General features: G+C 53.2%; 1 protein-coding gene across 14 annotated transcripts in view; it reads left to right on the forward strand.

Moving 5' to 3' along the window:
- Positions 1-19,788, forward strand: part of NCOR2 (nuclear receptor corepressor 2) — a 229,705-nt gene that overhangs the window by 103,077 nt on the left and 106,840 nt on the right. For all 14 annotated transcript variants that reach the window (XM_065692712.1, XM_065692720.1, XM_065692710.1 and 11 more), the window contains exons 5-6: positions 6,662-6,841; positions 13,185-13,298. In XM_065692712.1, the coding sequence (XP_065548784.1) occupies positions 6,662-6,841; positions 13,185-13,298 (294 nt within the window). The remainder of the gene's footprint in view (positions 1-6,661; positions 6,842-13,184; positions 13,299-19,788) is intronic.

Below are 19,788 nucleotides of genomic sequence, written 5' to 3' on the forward strand. Positions count from 1 at the left end.
CCTGGCTCCGGCCACAGGGTGAGCAGAGTTGTGCCTGACAGGGGCTGCCATTGTCCTCCTGTGCCTGGCTCTGCAAGGGCTGGTGGACAGGAGGATGTGAGGGGCTCCTGTGCTGCTTCTCTTCCAGGTTAGGAGAAGCCCTGCTCGCTTAAAGAAATGGGTTGGGAAGGGAGATGGAGATGTAGGGCTGAGGTGGGGTGTCACAGGGATGGTGATGTTCTGGGCAGCGCATCGCTCGGTGCAACATCAGCAAAGGTTAAATGATGCTCTGGTGGATGAATTAAGTTGCATTAACTTAAACATTAAATGGAGGAGTGGGAGTGCTTGCTGCTCTGTGGACTACAACCTTAACTTCTCCTCCTCCTTATCTGCTGAGAGCATCAGGACACCATCTTCACTTTACATGCCCAGGACACCCCCCATCTCTTGCTGAGCAGATTGCTGGCTGCTTTTCCTCATCCTTATCATTTATGAGGTGGTCTCAGGCTTTATCTGCTGTCCAAAGGACTCCCTGCATTTACTCACAGCTCTTTTAGGGCTCTCGTTGCTGTTGCCCAGAGCACTCCACGCATGCCAATAAGGTCCTTCCAGCTCAACCTTGCCCTTAGCAGGAGAACAGGCAGAGTGCGATACCTGACCTGGAGCTCCCCAGGACCCCCTCCACTCGCTCGGTTCAAAGCCATTCCCTATGGCAAGCACCAAAATGAGGTTTTAGTTAATTTCTCTTTCTCCATTGACTTGGACACCTTTTCAGAGTTAACAAAAGGCAAATCACTGGCAGGGAATAGCCTTGCCAGATGTATCCACTGCGCCGAAGGTGCTCAGAGAAAAGGTTCCCAGAATCCCTCTGAACGCTGCAGAAAGGCATATTTTCCTGTCAGCTTGTTCTTGGAAGCAGCAGAGTTGTGTTGGCTGAAATTTACTGTTTAGGAAAAAGAAAAGCCTGAAATGCCTGGAGGAAATATTCAGCATGGAAAAATCTCAGTCCCGGCAGTTAACGCTTTAACTAACTTGGAGTCGGCTGCAAATCCAGCAGCGCAAAAGAGGCAGCGTTGGGGAGCTCTTAATGAGAGGGGGAGCGATTAGCTCCTCTTTGTAATGAGTAGATGGGTAGGTGAGAATTCATCACTCCTGTGAAGTCAGTAGGGAACATGAGCATTCAGCGCAATTATTATCCACTAATGGGGAAACACAAGAAGGTAATGAAAGGCACAACATCCATTTGTCGGTGTAATGCCTTCGGCTTCGGTGGGAGTTTGCCTGAGTGAGGTTTTCTGGATTTGATCCGTATTCTAGGCTACCTCTGAGTCCCTAAACTGGTGCTTCCTCCGATCTTGAGGTCCAGGGGCAGCATCTGCTCAGTATAACGCTGCGGAATGGTTTCTTCTAAGCACAAGAAGGTTTTGCAAGGCCAGATCCTAGGCTTTGGTTAGTGCGTTTAACTGGCGAGGTTTTACCACCCCCGTAAATCTGCTGGAGGGAGTGGGGAGGGAGGGTCACCATTTGGTACTGGTTTTGCAATTAAATTGCTTCAAGCTGTTGAAACATTGGGGAAGTTTTTTGACCTACTTTTCGTGCAAGCTTAGAAATTGTTGGGATGTTTTGTGCCCTGGCTGCGTGGAATTCAGCTGGATTACAGGGGAAAGGAATCTCGTAGGCCCTCTCAGAAAGTCACGGATTTATTTAGGGAAAAAAACCTAAAAATCAGCTTTGTCTTCGGACAGCTCCTTGGGTTCCAGCTTCGTGAATTCCCACAAGAGCATGTACTGGGCTGCATCCAGTGAAAGCGATCCCTGTACGTGCCATGGAGCGTGGGGATGGAGGAAGGAGGCGGGTGATGCCTTGGTCCCTGATGGCATCCCTAAGACAGTGTTAGCTTGTATGGGAACACCCATGTGCTCGTGGTGAACAGCACTGTGGGACCACACTGCATCCACCGACAGGCTCGTCTGTGTCCCGCTGTGGCAGCCTTTTGAGCTGAGAGCCCAGCAGTGCCGAAGAATTAAAGCCCTGTTTGAAGGGTTGGGCTGCCGAAGGAGCCATTAGTGCAGCAGATGGTCATGAACAAAAGAACTGTGATAACTCGATGTACTTTTCACTGCTCAGGCTCTGAATTTGTACTTGTGTCTCCCTGGGGAAATGAGATGTGGATTTTCAGCCCTTGGCCTCTATTTCCCCATGTCAGTGCTGTCACCAGGGGGCTGCTGATGCGACAGAACGCGTTGGACACTTTTCCAATTAAGAAGAACATTCCTTTGGTCTGTATTTGGCTCACTGAAGAGTTCTTACGTGCATGTTTTTCCCTTAAAACCTGGTGGATGGAGGTGGGGGGTGTGGGCTCTCCTGCTTGGTTTTCATCCCGGGACGTGTGGGAAAGCCCTGGGGCTGCGCGTCTGCTGCTCCGCCGTGTTCCAGGACAGGGAGGACAAGCTGCTGTGCCTCTGCGTGCGGCACAGCCTCCCATGGATGGGGTTTTGGGAGTGCTGTTAGTTGGAGTTCACCGATGTTCACTGCCTCTGTGCGCGGGTGATGGAGGCACCCTTGCAGCAGCTCACCCGGATCCCAAGCCCACTTCTTGCTCATGTGTTCTTATAGGGGGAATTAATTTGAGCAGCGCTGGCCCATCCTGCCTGCTTTGGCAGTCTCCTCCATGCCGCGAGGATGTGGGATGTGTGAGTGGGCAGGAGTTGGAGATAACACCTCCTAATCCCTCCCGGTGCTCCAGCAGAAACCGCTGCTGCTGCCTGGTAATTAGAAAGTGAACAGACTGGGAAGAGGTGACATTGGCATCCCTGAATCTCTGTCCTGTGCTTGGGGGAACATCACTCATGATCTGGTTTAGAAAGGCAGAGAGAGACCAGGAGATGATATGTAGGGCAGACATCGTGGTGCTGGCATAGAGATCCTGAGGGTCGTCCCAGGCAAGCGGCTCTGTTTGCTTGGTATGCACCAGTGATGCACAGGTACTGACTGGGGTTATGGGAGCTTTGAGGCTCCACCAGTGTCGTTGTGAAGAGGCAGGCAGTGTGGTCAAGGGATCAAAAGGTCAAAATGCTTTTTGCAGTGACAATTAGGTGTGGATGGAGTGGAGCCACCAACTTGCCATCTCCTGAGGGTGGGAAGTGGATGAGGAAAATTCCCTCTGTAGAGGCTGAGCTGGTGCATGGTGTGGACACCCTTCTCCATCCCACCAATTCCCGCTTGCTCCCCGAGAGCATTGCAAGTGGGTCAGAAATGCAAGAAAAGGACGAGGCAATGGTCTGTTGCAGGTTCCGGCATGTCCTGGGATTGGGGTTGGTATCCTCACCATCTCTTGTGGACCCAGTTGCTGCTGTGCCTGGAGGCAGGGATGTTGAATTTACCCAGGGGCTTATTTGCTCTTGAAGGCATTCGGCAGGCAGTTGGCTTGTCCTTTTCCTTTCCCCTCCTTCCCCCGTGTTTTTGAAGACACTGCCTAATAGCACATAGCAGGCTTGCTCTGTTAACGTTATCTGTGTTAGGAATAGAAGCTTGCAGAGGAAACCCACCCCCAAAGCTTGGCCTTGCTCTTTGATAGACTCCTCGGTGATAATTGTTTTCTTCAGTGCCAGCATCTCCTCTTGCTGTGGGAAGGTTTATGCAGCCTCTGCCCCCCACTCACCCAACCCTTGTTATCATATAAATCACGTAAAAAGGCCGGGGATAAACAGGAACTACGGTAGCTGTTAGCCGTGTATAAAAACAAATCACATGGAAGCAGTATAATTACTGAGAAAATACCAACTGGAGTAATGCAGTAATTGTTTTCTTTCCTCCAGCAGATTTATTCCAGCTCTCCCGGCTCTTGCTGGGCTCCAGGTCTGTGACTTCACGTTAATAAGGAGAATTTCACGTTTCGCACTGCACTTGTTCAAGCCCGGCTATGGTACTGTCTGAAGCAGAGCAGTATATTTTGAGCAGCTTCTTGAGAGTGCCGGCAAGCAGAGCACGAGGTGAAATATCTCCATCCATGAGAGTCCATCCCAGGCTCTGGGTGGCCTCCGGTCTTTACAAACCTCTTTCCAACCCATTTTTGTGATTTAGAAGAAGGGCTTCTTCGTGCCTTGCATAAACCCCTGAGCTCTGCTTTTTGCACTTCATCGCTGCGGGCGAAGATTCTCTTTATACCTTCACGTTTGGTTTTTCCTTCCTCTTGCTGTTTGTCATTTTATTTAGAGGTGCTTGTGAGACGACAGTGACTGGTTATTTGAGGTCCAGGGGCACTGCTTCTCTCTATTGCTATAATCATCTCTAATACCAGATGATGATGGCTTTTGTGCTGTGACTTGCAGCTGTTTCCCTTACTCAGCTTTTGCTGCTGTTTCACTTCATGTTCTGCAAGGTAAGAAGATAAAGTACCAGAAACCAGGTTTCCAAAGGGCTTTGTGCCAGGCAGGGGTTTAAGGATGCCCTGTCTTGTATATTGGCAGATGTGAGATGCTGTCTTTTGTTTCGTGTGCACAGAGAGAAGTCTCTCTCCTGCATTTTTGGCAGGCTTCTTGCTTTTCTTTAGAAAAAGCCACTGTTACTTCCCCATTCCCATGTCTTAATCTGACCAGGGGTTTGTGAGCACCTGATTCATCTGCTCCTTGGCGTTCTCCAGAAGCCTTTGAAATCCTTCTAGTTTCTCTTCTGAGCGGACGCTGGAAACAGCCAGCTCAGCTTGCTGGTGCCTCTGTGCTCTTAGGGCTGGATGAGCCCCACACAGGACTTTGAGAAAGGGATTTCGAGTTGCTCCTTTGCTTTCTGTCCCTTGATGGCAGCAGTGGGAAGGGTGTCCAGCAGTGGTTCTTCCGTGCCTGGCTTGATGCCTCCTTCAGCTAGAGCAGGGTTTAGCAGGAAGAAGGAGGAGCAATGGAAGATGCTGGTGTCCTAGGACATGGCTGCTTTGTTGGGAAACATCCTCTTTTGCTTCTCCTTGTTCTAGCTTTGCTGTGGATGATGTTGCCCATCCCTTAAGGAGGGGAACAGGGCAGAGCTCATCTCAGCACAGCCCCACCAGCCAGGTCTGTGGGACTGTGGGTGCAGCGTCCCCAGGAGGAACCTCATCGTGCTTCATCCCCACCAGCAGTAGGGTGCAGGCCACCCTGCGTTATTCTGCTTCGTGGTCAACAGATGCTATGGAGATGCTCAACAGTGCCAAGATGGCATCTGCATGCTTGGTGTGAGCTACAACACAGCTGGCAAACAGCCTAGGGCCATTATTCATGTGCATTGCTAGGCAGAGGAGCACAGAGGGGTCCCAGTGCCACCGAGCTCCACCCTGTCACCCTCATTCCCAGGAGGACGAGCCCAGGGAGAAGGTTCGTGGTAGCCCTGGCTGGTGGCTGTGTATCAGCATGGAGGGGAGGACACTCAGCACCAGCTGGTGCAGAGCAGCGTTGGCTTTGTCTGCTGAAATGAAGGTAGGGCAGTTGTGTGACCCTCACTTGTTGGCCTCCCCTTCCCTCCCCTCCCAGCAGCTGCAGCATTCTGGCCACAGTTTACGGTTACAAACCAAGCCACAGCTCCTCTTCCTGCCCCTCCAGGAAAGCAATCCATCCTCTCGCTAAGCACATGAATAGATAAACTTCTAATTAAGGTGCTGGGAAGCTGCCAGAGAGGAGAGTCCCGGGTCAGGGAAGGCTGTTGATGTGCTGTGATCCTTACCTGGTGGCTCTTAAAGAGCTGCTTCATCCCAGGTGCGTTCATCAGTGCTGGGCATCCAGGCATGCAGCTTGTGTTTGCAGCAGGTGGGCTCCTTCCTTTGGAGCTGGGGAGGGGAAGGGCAGCGTGGTCCTGCGATGTTCCTGGGATAACTGGCTTGTTGGGCTCCGCAAAGTGGTTGCAGTGCTGGAAGTGAAGCTGAATGTTCTGCTATGTTTTCTGCCCCCAGCTCATGGTCACTAGAGCTGCTCCCTGTGGTGGCCACGGAGGTTATGCTGATCTGTCCAGTCTCTGGCTTGAAGGGTCTTGTTGGGTTCAGAGCCTCTTTACCTGGAATTTGCAAACAGAACACTGACTGCGATCAATTCAATCTGCTTTTATCTGAGCTGACCTCGTCTGTCCCCTTTCTCTTTGTTTTTGGATGGATGCATTTGACATCCAGCATTCAGAGCTCCCTGAGAATTTAATGAGATGGAGGAGGACCTCCAGGAAGGAGATGGGAGTCCGGCCCTTATAGCCCCTTCTCGTTCAGTGCAGTTAATGCTGCTCTTATCCCCAGGATGGCCATGGCTGTGCCAGAGGAGGATGTGTCTGTTACTACCTCATCTTTGTGGATAAGATGCAGCCTTGAGCTGGCTGCTGAGATGTGAAGGGACGGTGCTGCTGGCAGCTGCTGAATATGGATGGGTTTATTGATCCATAGGAACGCGGGTAGCACTGAAGAAGCCTCCGAGGCTTTGGCAGGAGGAAGAGCTCCTGCCACGTCAATGGGAGACTAAGCTGGTCCTCTCCGGAGGTGCTGGAGGTTGTGGATCACTGCGGTGATGTGATCTGGCAGCTGGAACTGCTTTGTCTAGCAGGTTTTTTGAGGGGGGTGTGTGTCTCAGAGGGCTGGGAATGGGCCAGGGAGCTGTGGCAGCTGACGTGGGAGGATGAGAGAGGGATCCAAAGTCTCCTGGGAAAGAAAGTGCTGACCTGGTTGTTTTACACTCCCCAGGACCGTGGCCTGCCTGGCAAACTGGAGCCTGTGTCGCCCGTGAGCCCTGCTCACCCCGATGCCGAGCTGGACCTGCTGCCCGCCCGGCTCTCCAAGGAGGAGCTCATCCAGAACATGGACCGCGTGGACCGCGAGATCACCATGGTGGAGCAGCAGATCTCCAAGCTGAAGAAGAAGCAGGTAAGAGGCTGTGGGCTGGAGGGGAGCACACATCCTCACTTCTGCGTGCTGCCTTACACCCCATCCTGGCCCAGCCATGGCCACAGAGGGGAAGTGGCAGTGCCATCAGGGTGCTCTGTGTCTGTGCTTCCTGTCGTGACATGGGCAGTTGCTGCTGTGCCAGCAGTCTGGAGCTGGTAGCTGCAAGACAAGGGAGCTTTGGAAACCCAGCTTGTGGGCTCTTTTGCATGTTGAAGTGCCTTAAAGGGAGGAAGATCTGTCCTTGGTGACTTGCCCATGGTCATGCAAGCAGTCAGTGGCAGAGCTGGAAGGGCAGCCTGGGTTGCCCCAGTTGTCTCTGCAGCCCAGTGTTAGCACAAGGTCTTTTCTTTCTCCTTTCCAGCCATTGTCTCTCCCCAGTGCTGTTGCTGCCACTATTGTAGTACTGGGCTGTTCAAAACATTGTGGCAATGGCCTAATGGCCCTTCCTGCATCCAGTCCCCTTCTCCAGGGCTTTGCAGCTTTGCAGCCATGAGCAGCATCTGATCCAGCTCCAGTCAGGGCTGTGCCTGAGCCAGGGATTTGAGTCTGATCTTCTCAGTGGTGCTTTACCCCTGCACAGGAGCACTCCCCAGCACAAGGCTCGCCTGCTCGCTGTTGGCGTGTGTACAATTACCATAAACCCATTAAGAGATTAATATAACAAAACCTTGGGGGACGTCTGTGAAAAATCCACAGACTTAAAGGCTTTCACTTCCTAAAGCACATCGCTTCCCTCTGCCTCCGTCTTACCGGCTCTTCTATTGCCTCTGCTTGGAGCCGGTTCCTAAACTCCCTGATGGCTGCTATTCCCAAACTGCCTGAATGACCTGTCCCCAGGGGTGTGCAGCAGGAATTTGGGAATGGAACAAAGCCTCTACTTGGGCTGTTGGATGGGGCAAGTGCTTCTTGAGGATGAGCATACAGTTGACCTCCCCATCAGATCTGCATTTTCCCATAGCAGATACTCTCCCTTTCTTTCCTGCAAGACAAGCAGGATGGTTTGGGTTTGCTTTCAAACAATATGGTTTAATTAACATGAAGGGCCTTTTTTTGGTGTTGCTTTTTATCTGCAGAGGTATCAGTGCGCTTAGGGAGAGGGAGCCAAGAGTGGGCAGAAGCAGCTGTGCTGGGGATGCAAGGAAGCAGCCGTGTGTGACAGCTTGCAGGGGACAGGAACATCTGGAGTGATGGAAACCACAGAGGTTCCTCTTGTTGGGTTTGGTGGGAGCTGGGAGAAGCCAGCCCTTCCTTTCTCCCTCCTAGGAAACACAACAAAGTGTTGGGTGTCCTGTCTCACCTGGCAGTCTGGCTGCTGGTCCATGTTTGTAACTCGCATTTGAGGATGGAGGTGCAAACCATGGCTATTTCCCACTGTGGAGAAGCACTTCCAGAGTGGAATGTGCTCCTGGCACAGCAGTGAAGGTCCCTCTCATGGCAGCCGGGAGGACTGACAGCTCTGCCGATCCCCTGCCTGACTCCAGAGATGCTGAGGAGCTGCTGTTGATGCTGACGGGAGCAGCATATGCTCCTTGCTGTTAAATTGAAGCTGTCCTTCCGTAAGGAAATGGGGTTTTTATTGTTGGCTGCTTTGGTTGCTTTATTTCTTCCTTCTGAGCGAATTTTATGATACTTCCTCCCCACAAAAATGCTCTGCTGAGTGGGGAAGGAGGTGAAAGTGGCTGTTGGCAGGAAAAGCATCCCCTCCCTCTTTTTGGCACGTGGTGGCAAAGTCGTTTGGTAGCAGATCCCACCCCTCCAGCATGGGCTTCTCTCCCCTCCATCAGAATCTTTCCCCAGCCCAGGGCTGGCGCATCTGGGAAGAAGCATTCTGGGGGGGAAGTGGGTGTTCCTGAGATGCTCCGGGAACGTTTTGTCCATCTGTGCATCTGAGCTGTCAGTGCAGGAGGAAGACGAGCGAGGGAAAGCAATCATCCTGGAACAGAGACTGCTCCTGCAGGAGCAGGGGAGGTATCGTACGCAGCCAGAATGTCCTAATGCTTTTCCCCTCTGTCTCTGGGAGGCCTTCTCAGGGTAATTAAATACATTTGTATGGAAAAATATAAATCCCAGCCAGCCCCAATCCACCATTTCTCCCTTTCTGCTCGTTCCAGACATGGCAGGGAAGGCTCTGCCTGGACTTTGCAAGAAGCAAACATCTCCAGCAAGTTGAGGAACCTTCCCCAAGCCCTGCGCACCTCTGGCAGGAGGCCACCTCCACCAGCCATCCCCCGCTCATTCATGCACCATATGCGCTTCAATCTCTTGCTGAGTCCTTTCTCCCTCTCTTCCTGACAGGGAAGGATAATCCTTATGCATTTATTCCTGGCAGCGGTACCGGGGATCTGAAGGAGAAATGAACTGCTGGGCTGTTGTCTGCAGTGGTGCCTCAGCCTCCCTGGGCGCTGAGCTCAGCATAGGGCTCTCCAGGAGTACAACACTCCCACCTGGTGATGGAGGTGGAGCCGCATGGGTGGAAGAGCTCCAGGGTGTCTCCTTCTATCTGTCTCAAGGCTGAGTTTCCTCTGTTCTCCCCTTGGCTCTTTGCAAGGGGGTTTCAGAGATGCTCTGTGGCTGGAAGCCCTCTCCTATGGGCAGGTGAAGCATCCCGGTACCCAGGTACTGCATAAGGCAGTGTGGCAGCTTGGGGTGCGTGTGTGTTTAATGACCTTGGCTTCATCATGCAGGTCCCTTCAGCACAGCACTTGGTACGTGTGGGGACAGGGTCTTCCTGCAGTGCCATCGACTGCTTGCCAGCAGTGCAGGATCTTCTAGCCCTTCTGTAGTGTGTGATCCAGCCAAAGAGACTCTTACCTGGAGAGGGCACCCCCTCCACTTGGAGAAGGGTTGGCCTGTGGATGCTGTAGGCACCAGGGCTATGGCTAATGATGGCATCTTGCATCCCTTCAGCATTGCTGTGCTGTCTTTCATTTGGGAAGAGCAGGAGGCTCGTGGGCAGCTGCTGCTGGGAGTGGGGAGGGAGAGAGTGTGGAGCCGTCAAGACTCATCTCTCATCCCGCTTCTCTCCTATAAAGGTCACAGTCCCAGCCTAGCTCTTGTGGCAGACCTTTAAGAAACCCATTTTGTCCGTGTCTGGGAACCCTGACCTATCTTCCTTTGCCATTTCCCACAGCTCCCAGGGATAGTTGTCATGGGCTGAACCTGCTGCGGTCAGGTGTGCTGCCTGCAGCCCCTGCCTGCATCCTTCCCTCTAGCATCCCTCCCCTAAAAACGGCACAGTGTTACACCACAGAGAGTGGAGTTTAATTCTCTACTGTATTTCAGCTATAATTAGATTTGTATTTTTTCTTTTAACGAGCTGCTTTTAATGAGCCTCCACTTACTGGCAAACTTTCATTTCCTGATACACCATCAAACCCTCTGAAATCACTTACAACACACCGACCGCTTCGCAGGGTTTTTGTGGGTTTCAGAACAACGTAGCCAAGATTCTGACATAGTCCTTATTTTACCCAAATATTTCCCCCAAAGGAAGCAGAGGATTTGACAGATCCCTTTTGGTGGCTCTGTCTTTGGAGTTTTATCACGTGCGAGCAAGGCTGTGTGATGGGGATGCTTTAGGACACTAAGCAAGAGCAGGCAGGTGCCTGGAAGTGCTGCTTCTGCACTGGGGCTAATGCGGAGACCTGCTTTGGAACCTGTGGTTTCAGCCGTGACTTCCCAAAGCGCTCCTGTCCCCTTTGCACAGTGATTTGGGCCACCTGAGAAACAGCCGTGGTGGCGAAGAGAAGGGAGCTTTGGGGCTTGGTTGGAGCCTTTGGTGTGCTGCGGTGGTGTGGCTCTTTGTGGGCAGGAAGGGATGGACCCCTGCGGAGCTGGGGAAGTTTAATCCCTTTCCAGATTGCGGATGGTCCAAGCTGGCTGTTTCCTGGCCATCCTCACACATGGCTGGAGTAACCTCGAGGTTAAGACCCGAAGGTGGGTATGCTGATGGCAGGCTGTCCTGCCTGTGCCAGAGCCTACTCCCCAGGCTGGCTGGCAGTGGTGATGCGGTTTTTGCTGCTGTGCTGCTGCTTTTTCCTGCATGGAAGAAGATGTCCACGTGTGGGGAGGTGGGACACGACAGGGACCACAGCATGGGGTCGCTTCATCCTTTGAAACACATTTCATTTAAGGGGTGTGAGTTTTCTCAGCCAAGCCAGTAGCCTTATCTGATGCTTAAGTGTTCTCTTGGACCGCATCCCACATCCCTAGTGTTGTCAGCAGGAGCAGAGATGATCTGAAGGAGGAATAGATACCCACCTTCTTCTTGGACCACCAGGCACTGCTGTCTCCGCTAGCACAGTGGCTTGCTCACCTCTGGTGCAAGCTGATTGCGCTCAGTCCCAGCTGCGTTTTCTCCCTACTACAAGGCTTGATTCCCCCGCCTTGCTTCACCAGGAGCTGCTTTGACTGCAGGGAAAACAACCCACAGAGGTTTGGAGATTGGGAACCGAGCAGTGAGAAAACCGGAGGCGGTTTTGAGAGCCGCTGCCTCTCCTGTGCCTGTGCTGCCCCGCAGCTGCCGTGCGCAGCCTGCGCGCTCCCTCCTCGCACCGAGCCACGAGGAATCTCATTTCCTCTTCTGGATGAGCGGTTCCTCAGGCTTACTGGGAGGGCTCAGATGTCTTCTCCTGCTCGTGCCTGTCGGGAGAGATGGAGATGCAGGTCATGCGTCAGATACACCCGCAGACCGCAGTGATGCTCGGGAGTCGTTTCTTAGGTCTGCTCCTTCATCATGAAAGTTTGTCATGGCCTGCGAGGCTCCCATTACACAATCAGTGATCTCCAAAGGTGCCTGTGTAAAACTGAAAGAGGGGACACTTAGATTAGGCATTAGGAAAAGGTTCTTCCCTGTGAGGGTGCTGAGGCGCTGGCACAGGGTGCCCAGAGAAGCTGTGGCTGCCCCATCCCTGGCAGTGTTCAAGTCCAGGTTGGACAGGGCTTGAAGCAAGCTGCTCCAGTGGAAGGTATCCGTGCCCATGGAAGAGTGATTGGAACTGGATGAGCTTTAAGGCCTTTTCCAACCCAAACCCTTCTATGTGGACTTGCTGCCTTCTGCTTTCCATCTTCCAAAGGGGTGGGTAGCATTCAAGCTGGCTGGGGCTGGGTGCCTTTTACTACATGTGTGGTGGAGACGTGGTGGACATGCTTGTGGAGCAGCTCCTGGATGTTTCTGCTGTGATGGGGAGTGAAGCTTAGGATGAGGCACCCCTTGGGTTCTGTTGTCCTAGCACAGGCAGACACGTGGAGGTGAAGGGGTGTATTTCTGCATGCAGCTGCTGCACCTCAGAGCGCAGATACCATGAAATGTGGAGCTGTGGCAATGCGGTGAAGGCAGTGAGAAAGCAGAAGAGCCAACAAAACAAGCTCCTCAACACTGCTGTCTCTGAGGGTGGGTCACCCGGGTGATGGCCATCCACACCTACCGGGCTTTATCTCGTTGAAGCCTGGACTTGGTGGTTTCTGCTGAGGACAGCATGTTCTGTATGAAGGGAGGAGAGGAATGAGTCTTATTCCGCCTGATGCCTGGAAGGTGGCTCATGCTGCAGCTCTTCCTGTACCTGCTGGGGCAGCCAGAGTTGCACGGTGTGTTCATGGCTGTGGGCATTTGCAGCGTGAGTTCTTGTGCTGTCTATGCCTTGATGACCCATGTCTGAGCACTGTGCTCTCTCTGCAGGAACTCCTATAGCTGTTGCTTGCCCTCTTGAGCACTTTGCGTCTCTCACCTTGGCCAGGAGGGCTGCCACATGCCCTATCTGGCCAGCTCTGAGCAGAGATGTGAGGGTTCACAGTGTTACTGCTGCTCTGCTGTAGTTCCTGGCGCATTTGGCTGCATGGTGCAGCCAGCGCACGAGTCATTTAATCAAGAACAGTCATCCCGGGGTATCTCCTCCAACCACAGCATCACAAGATAGAGCTGAAGGTGGAGAGCAGCTTTGCTCCGTGCTCCCTGTAGCACAATCGCAGCTCCAGGCGCAGGTAGCAGCAGGGAGCCAGGCCCGAGCTGTGGTTCCCTTAAAGGGTTTGCAGTAAAATCATCGAGCGCTCCCCAAGAGGCTGGTTCAAGGCAGGTCCTCATCCTCCATGCCTATAAAGCACTGCCCCAGCAGCTCAGGGCCTGGTGGCCGGGGCAGGGAGCGCTGCGCCTGCGTGGCAGGGGCCATGGGGCAGCTCTCCTCCCTCTCCCCATCCCTCTGTGTCTCGCAGGAAGCCTCCTGCCATGGCGGTTTTTGCCTCGGCACCGCAGAGAGTCGCGTGTGGACGGGGCCGGCTGCGTTTCTCACTGTGACTCACCCTCCTCCTCCCCCTTCTCCTTCCACAGCAACAGTTGGAGGAAGAAGCAGCCAAACCACCAGAGCCTGAAAAACCCATCTCCCCGCCTCCTATCGAGTCCAAACATCGCAGCTTGGTGCAGATCATCTACGACGAGAACAGGGTGAGTCTGGAAACCTTGGAAGTACAAACGTGCAACGGTGCCGTGTCAGCGGGCAGGGGACGGGGAGGTTGGTGAGGGGTAAATGGGGGATTCCCCTGGGCAAGAGCCCTGTGGGAGGTGGATAGATGGAGCCCTGTCGGGGATGGTGGCAACAGAGGGCTGAGGAGCTCACTCCGTTGTGTGGCTCGAGCACAAATGTCTTCTGAAGAACCTGCCTGGGGGGGTTTCCTGTAATCAACTTTAGATTTGATGCATTCAGGAGATGCTTCAGAGCCCTGTCTGTTAAAGAGCTGCTTTCATCCTCTCCTCTGGGAGTGAGCCTGGTGGAAAGCTGCCTTAAAGCATGGGGTTTGCTGTGGCAGGGTGAGCTGCATGGATGGAGAGGGGCATCCATGATGCTCTAATGCTGGAGGCCAGCTGCGAGCTCTCCTGGCTGCTCCTGAGCCCCCCCGGCTGGAGCAGAAAGGACATGGATGCATCCAGGGCTGGATTTGTGGATATACAGTGCTGTAAACAGTGTTAGCAAAGGTCAGTCCAGCATCCCTGGCTCTGGATCTCTGCCTTGACCACTCATTTGTTGCACTCAGCCGTTGCCTGTAATAGCAGCCTGAGGAGACAGGAATTTTGCTGTGTGCTTTGGAGCGATGGTAGGAAATTGGGCCCTTTGGTAGATAATCAAGCATATTCATTTTCATTTAGGTGTTGGATAAAAAGGATGATTTTGCATAAAAGGAAAACTACCAGTCACTAATTGCTCTGAATTGTGAGGCCTGCGATTTCACTGGGAGCTGCAGAAATCCAGGTGCCCAACTCCTAAAAAGAAAACAAAATTGCATACCCTGCGCTCCCAGGCAGTGTAATTTTCCTGGTTTTCCTTGTTCCATCTGCTTCTCTTCCTGAGCAATAGGAGACCCAATGCCAGCACGGTCTGTTGTGCGAGGGGGTAAAGAGGTTGATGTGTTTGAAGCCAGTGCCGGCTTTGCAGACACTAGGCTTTGGGGGCAGTGATGGGTTCTCCCCATGCACCACCAAGCGCCCGCTCCGGGGTTCCTGGGCTAGATGGCTTGTGCCTCCTGTGCAAGGGCTTGGGGTCAGAAAAAGGAAGGCTCAAGCATCTTTATTCCTGTTCACTTGAGCCCCGTCCTGCTTGGACACTCTCGCGTACCTGGACCACGTTACAAGGAGCTCTGCATTCTCCTTGCAAGTGCCATAATGCCTGGGACCTGTCACGTGCAGTGCTCAGAGCTGGTGGCATCATTTGTCTCCCTGTCTGACTTCATTCCGAGTTGTGCTGATCCTCCAAGCCAGTCTGGTAGCAGGACTTTGCTGTTAACCTTCGCAACAGGGTGCACTTGTTCCAGGTGGGTGCTCAGCAAGGGAAGGTCACATCTGACACCAAATGCCTGCATAATTTCCAATCTGGCTCCGTGTTTGTGTCTGGATTCACATGGGATGAGTGGATGATGGCTCTTCCCCTGCTCTTGCAAGGTCCCCTTGCGAGTAGCGTGCAAGCAAGCCTGGCTGTGGGTAGGGAACTCGAACCAAAGAACCCTTCCCTTCTGCTGGAGGGAAGTTCTTTCTCTGAAGAAGACATGGGCAGTGAATGGGCAGTCAACAGATCCTTGGCTGGCCAATTTTAATGGCTGAGGCTTGGTGGTGTACGACCCTTTAAGTACCCCAGCAGGGAGATGCCAAGCTGTGGGCTCTAAGGGGCAGGGTGTGCTGGGCCTTGCTGCCAGCATTGCCTTTGTTGTGGTTCCAGTAGCAAAGGTGGGATCCAGCATGCAGTTGTCCTTCTAAAGGCCATCCCCCGCTCAGCTTAGAGCCTCTCACCTCCCTTGGACACGTTTGGGATGCCTTTTGGTGATGACTGCTCTCCCCCTTGGGGCCAGGAGGAGGAACGCTGGAAGAGGAAAGGATAAGGGAGCAGTGTCAGGATCAGGGGTGGGAAAGGGTGGCTGGTGCTTGGACATCAGATTGCTTTGGGTGGGTTTTGTGGCAGCAGATGCTTGGGACATACCCAGCCGTCTGTCAGACACAGGGAGAGCCCCAGGCATGCTTTTGCTGACCTGCGGCTTTGCTGCAGCTTAACAATTGCAAGGTGAGTTGGTAGGAGCAAAGGGCCTTGAGCCAGACAGAGACACATTGATCTAGAGTGGGGAAGGTCCCTGAGCCAAATTTAAAGCTCTCTTGGGCTCTCTGTGCTGCGGCAGAGCAGTGAAGTTGGATGCCTCAAGGTCTGCTTGCAGGGAAGTCGGCTACGATGGCTCCAGCCTGCACACAGAGGGAAGAGCATCCCGATTTACTCGCCTCGCTCAGCTTGTGGCTTGCTTGAGGGAGGCCGCATGGTAAGAGATGCAAATGAAACGTGGATATTCAGGCCTCGGGAAGAAGCACCCCAGAAGAGCTGGCAGAGCCTGAAGCGATCTCCGAAGAGCAGTGCTGTGGAAGGGGCAGGCAGCCAGCCCTTGTGCCGGTCCCGGAGCAGGTGGGAGGGGGTGATGCGCTTCGTGGAGGGGCTGTCGCCTGGCTCTGGTTGAATTCCTCATGAACCACGGGTCTGTGCTTCCCCGCGCACGCGGGTGCTGCCGTGCCCGTTCCCACCGCTCCTGCCAGGCTGTGCCGGAGCCGCACACTGTGTGCAGTTATACCCTGAACAAAGGAGACACCAAAAACAGGCCCTGGGAGAGGAGAGGTAACGTGAGGACAGAGCAGCTCGGAACGCCGGAAAATCGAGTTAGCCAGCCATTCTGTGACCTACTTTCCTTTTGGATAACGGTGGCTGTGCAGGGGTGAATGGCTTCTAATTTTAGCTTATGGCTCATTGGGAAGTCTATACATTCCTCTCACCGCTGTGCTGCGGAAGGATGAGGGGTTGGGATGCGGGTCGGTGCAGGCCTGGATCCCATTTTCTCCCAGGTTCAGGTTCGCTGGTGCTAAATGCCCATCACGCTGCTTTTCCCTCTTGTGACCTACTTAACGCCTACGATGCGAAAAGTTCCTTGGCGTTGGAGAGGATAATTGTGGAAAACGTGAGCTGTAATCCCCTCCTGCTGCGCTGCTGGACGAGTAATTGATTTCTGGGAGAAGCAAGTTGCCTGTACAGATTGTGCCGGGGAAGAGCGGAGAGAACCTGCAGTGAAATCCTGCACTGTGAGGCTGGATTGGATTGGAACCTGCACTGGCACCTTGGATTATAGCGGGGCGGATGCAAGATCCAGGTGCCTTCTGCCCTGGGTATGTGCTGACCAGAGCTGGTTTATCTGGTCTCCAAAGATAAGCTGTGCACCCCCAAAAAAGTACCTTTTGGGAGATGTTTGTAAGATAACACATAAAACCACACATACATGTGTCCAAGCCAGGATTTCAGCTGTGAGTGCAAACTGTGCTGTTTCTGACAGGATGTATGAGAGTGGAAGTTAACATTTTTGGTACCATCCGTAGACTAAACTGCGAAAAAACAGTGGGTAGCATTTTCAGAAGCATCCCAGTCCTATTTTCAAAAGTGCTTTTAGCCCTTGAAGAGGCAGAACGATGTTTGAAAACAGTGGTGGGTGCTGCAGTCGCTGAGATCAGTCAGACAGGAGCTGAGAGGACCACTTTGGATGCAGGATGGGGTCATCCCCTCTGGATGCTGGCATGGTGATGCAGAGCTACCTGGGGAGATTGGGTTGTGATGGGCATCTTGCATGCTCTAAAGGCTGACAGTGATGCAGGCACAGGGGATCTAAATGGAACCATGTGAGAGACCTGTAGCATCTCTGCTGTGGGGGAAAGCCGACCCCTGCTGGGTCAGGCACCTCTGAGGAGGTATCTGTGTGGCTCAGCTTCTGTGCAGGCTTTAATTTGCCCCTCTGGGATGTGTTATTGTGTCGAGAGAATTCAGGTTTCTTCCACGTCAGCTCCCCATAACCAGGGCAGATCATCTGTGTATATTTTTAGCCGTGGCTTTATTCCCCAGGGCCGTTCTGGGATTCCTTACATCCGTCTTCTCTTGAAACTGATTGAGCATACCTGGGCTTGAAGATGTTTTTGTGCTTAAAATGGAAATTTCCAGGTCCCTTGCTAAGTACGGGGAGGAGGGCAGCGTTCCTGTTGCTCTGAATCCCTTTCCATGCCTTTCCTGGGACGCTGGGCTGGCTTGGCCTCTCCTTGTCAGCGTGTCCTGGAGGAAGCTGCTCTGTGGCATCCTTGGCTGTGCCAGCAGCCCACTTTGACTTGGCTGGGTGAATTCTCCTCCAAGTCCTCTGCATGCCCAAAGCCACCATCAGCTACCATGTCCATGTGCATGCAGACATGCCGGTGCCTTCTCTCTGACCACTGTGACAATGTGGAGCCTGCATGTAGCATCTCCAGCTCCACATCCGGGTGGCTGAAGGCTCTCTGCAGACCTGCTGTGCGTCAGAGCCAGGCAGGATTCCCACTCAGAGACCAGGAGATGAAAAGCAGCCTTCATCCTTGTGTCAGACCTGTCCCTGCAAACAAGAGCACGTCAGCCGTCCTCTGAAACACTGAGCTCATTTATAGGAGCGGGATAAGGTCGCGTCAGGACACGGTGTGACTTCACCCTCCACCGTCATGCCAGGGAGGGGACGTTGTGTGCTGTGACCCACCGCAGCGTGGCGAGGGCTGCTCCGGGTCCCCCCGTGTCACCCCTGCGTGCTTACAGCCACGCCAGCCCATCCCTGCTGTGCTGTCAGCCCTCTGTAAAACTGGGTTTGATGCAGTGCAGGCAGTGGAAGCCGGCAGCAGCGTCTGTCTCGCTCTTGGGATTGAGTTGGTGGAAATCAATAAGATTAAATTTTAATTCGTTTTCTGTCTCGGTGCTTGTTCCTTCAAAAGGGCACAGCTATCTATCTCCAACCTCGGCGCTGTGCTGGAAAATTGGAATTCAAAGGGTTGTTTTGAACTTTTTCCACCCCCTGCTGCTGTTGTGTCTGTGCGGAGCGTGTTCCCAGCTATCCGTTTTACCCTCCTCGCGTACCTTCATAAAGCATTGATGCCCCATCCATAAATAAGGGAATAAATAAATGAACACTTTTAGCATTGCAAAGTATAATCTAGCCGTTAACTACTGAAAGGCACTGAGCGTGACTCAGATCCCATGGGGATTTAATGTCTATATAACTCTGATTTTCTATGAACTCCTGATTTACATTAGAAAGGGAAGAATCAGGCCTGCACCGTCAGCACAGAGCTGGTGCAGTAAATAAAGCCTTATCAGTGGAAATGCTTTCGAGCTTTAAATGTGCAGGGATTTTTTTTCATACCCTATTTTATGTGGCAGTCGGGGTGGGGGCACTTTGTATTTGGCTGCCGAAAGGGCCTTCTTCATTGTGCTTTTGTTTCTAGTACCTTCTGTTCTGGGGTTGCCTTGTCTTGGCTTGGTGATGCAAAATGGGCTTTTGAGTAGTCTTAGAGGAGCACTGGATGATGGTCCTGGTGTCTGGTTTTGAGGTCTGCTTCAGGATCTGGCGTTCCCAGTAGGTGCATTGACTCAGAAGCGTTGTCCACCATGAACCCAGACCAGGTAATACCATCTCCTGCGTTTTCAGGTCCTGGAAATAGAGATGAGAAGTGCAGAGAACCCAAATCTGTTGGAGGAGGAAGGCAGACCCTGGGGCACAGCTCTGGCTCCTTGGGTTGGGTGAGCAGAGCTTTGCCATAAGTGCACCAGGGCCGAGACTTCGATTTCTAAAAGCCTTCTGTGCAATGCCAGCCTTTTGTTTGCAATGGTGAAACATTAAGGCACAGGTTGGGTTGGAAGGGACCTTAAAGCTCATCCAGTTCCAACCCCTGCCATGGGCAGGGACCCCTTCCACTGGAGCAGCTTGCTCCAAGCCCCTGTGTCCAACCTGGCCTTGAGCACTGCCAGGGATGGGGCAGCCACAGCTTCTCTGGGCAAGCCTCTGACCAGTGTCCCCTGATGCTCGGGGACACGGGTTCCAGGAGCACGCAGGGCAGAGCACGTATCCTTGGGCTCCCGCAGCTGGGTTGGGAGCGCCGGTGGTGGCCATCCCTGCCGGCTCTGGGAGCTGGGGAGGGAAGAGCATTGCTTTTGCTTCCCACGGCACTGGGGCTTGTCCCACCTGCTTTGTGGGCAAGGCAGCAAGTTGCTGGGTGGTTTGGCTCTTGGAGAGAGGATGCTGAGGTTTAAAGGGGAAAGAATTAGTACCTGTGCTTGTAGGAATGAAAACCTTTCCCCATGGAACCGGCACAACCAGGTGGTGTGGCTTGGTCCCAGCAGATCTTGGCGCAGAGGTAGGGGCTTTGCATCCCCTAGGACTGTTTGCTTTATGCCTTGTGTAGAAAGGTGTCTCGCCTGAGGGCTTCCATGATCTCTGCTGACTTCAGCCGCTCTCCCCCTGGGTTTTAGCTGCCTCTTCGCCACACCATCCCTGCAGTGCTTCTCCCTGGGACACCATGCTGCCGGGACAGGAATTTTCCCAGCGCCAAAGGGAAGGGCTGCCGAAGGGCTTTGCTTATCTCC

This window comes from Lathamus discolor, chromosome 12 (genome assembly GCF_037157495.1).
Source record: "Lathamus discolor isolate bLatDis1 chromosome 12, bLatDis1.hap1, whole genome shotgun sequence".
NCBI classification, from domain to species: domain Eukaryota; kingdom Metazoa; phylum Chordata; class Aves; order Psittaciformes; family Psittacidae; genus Lathamus; species Lathamus discolor.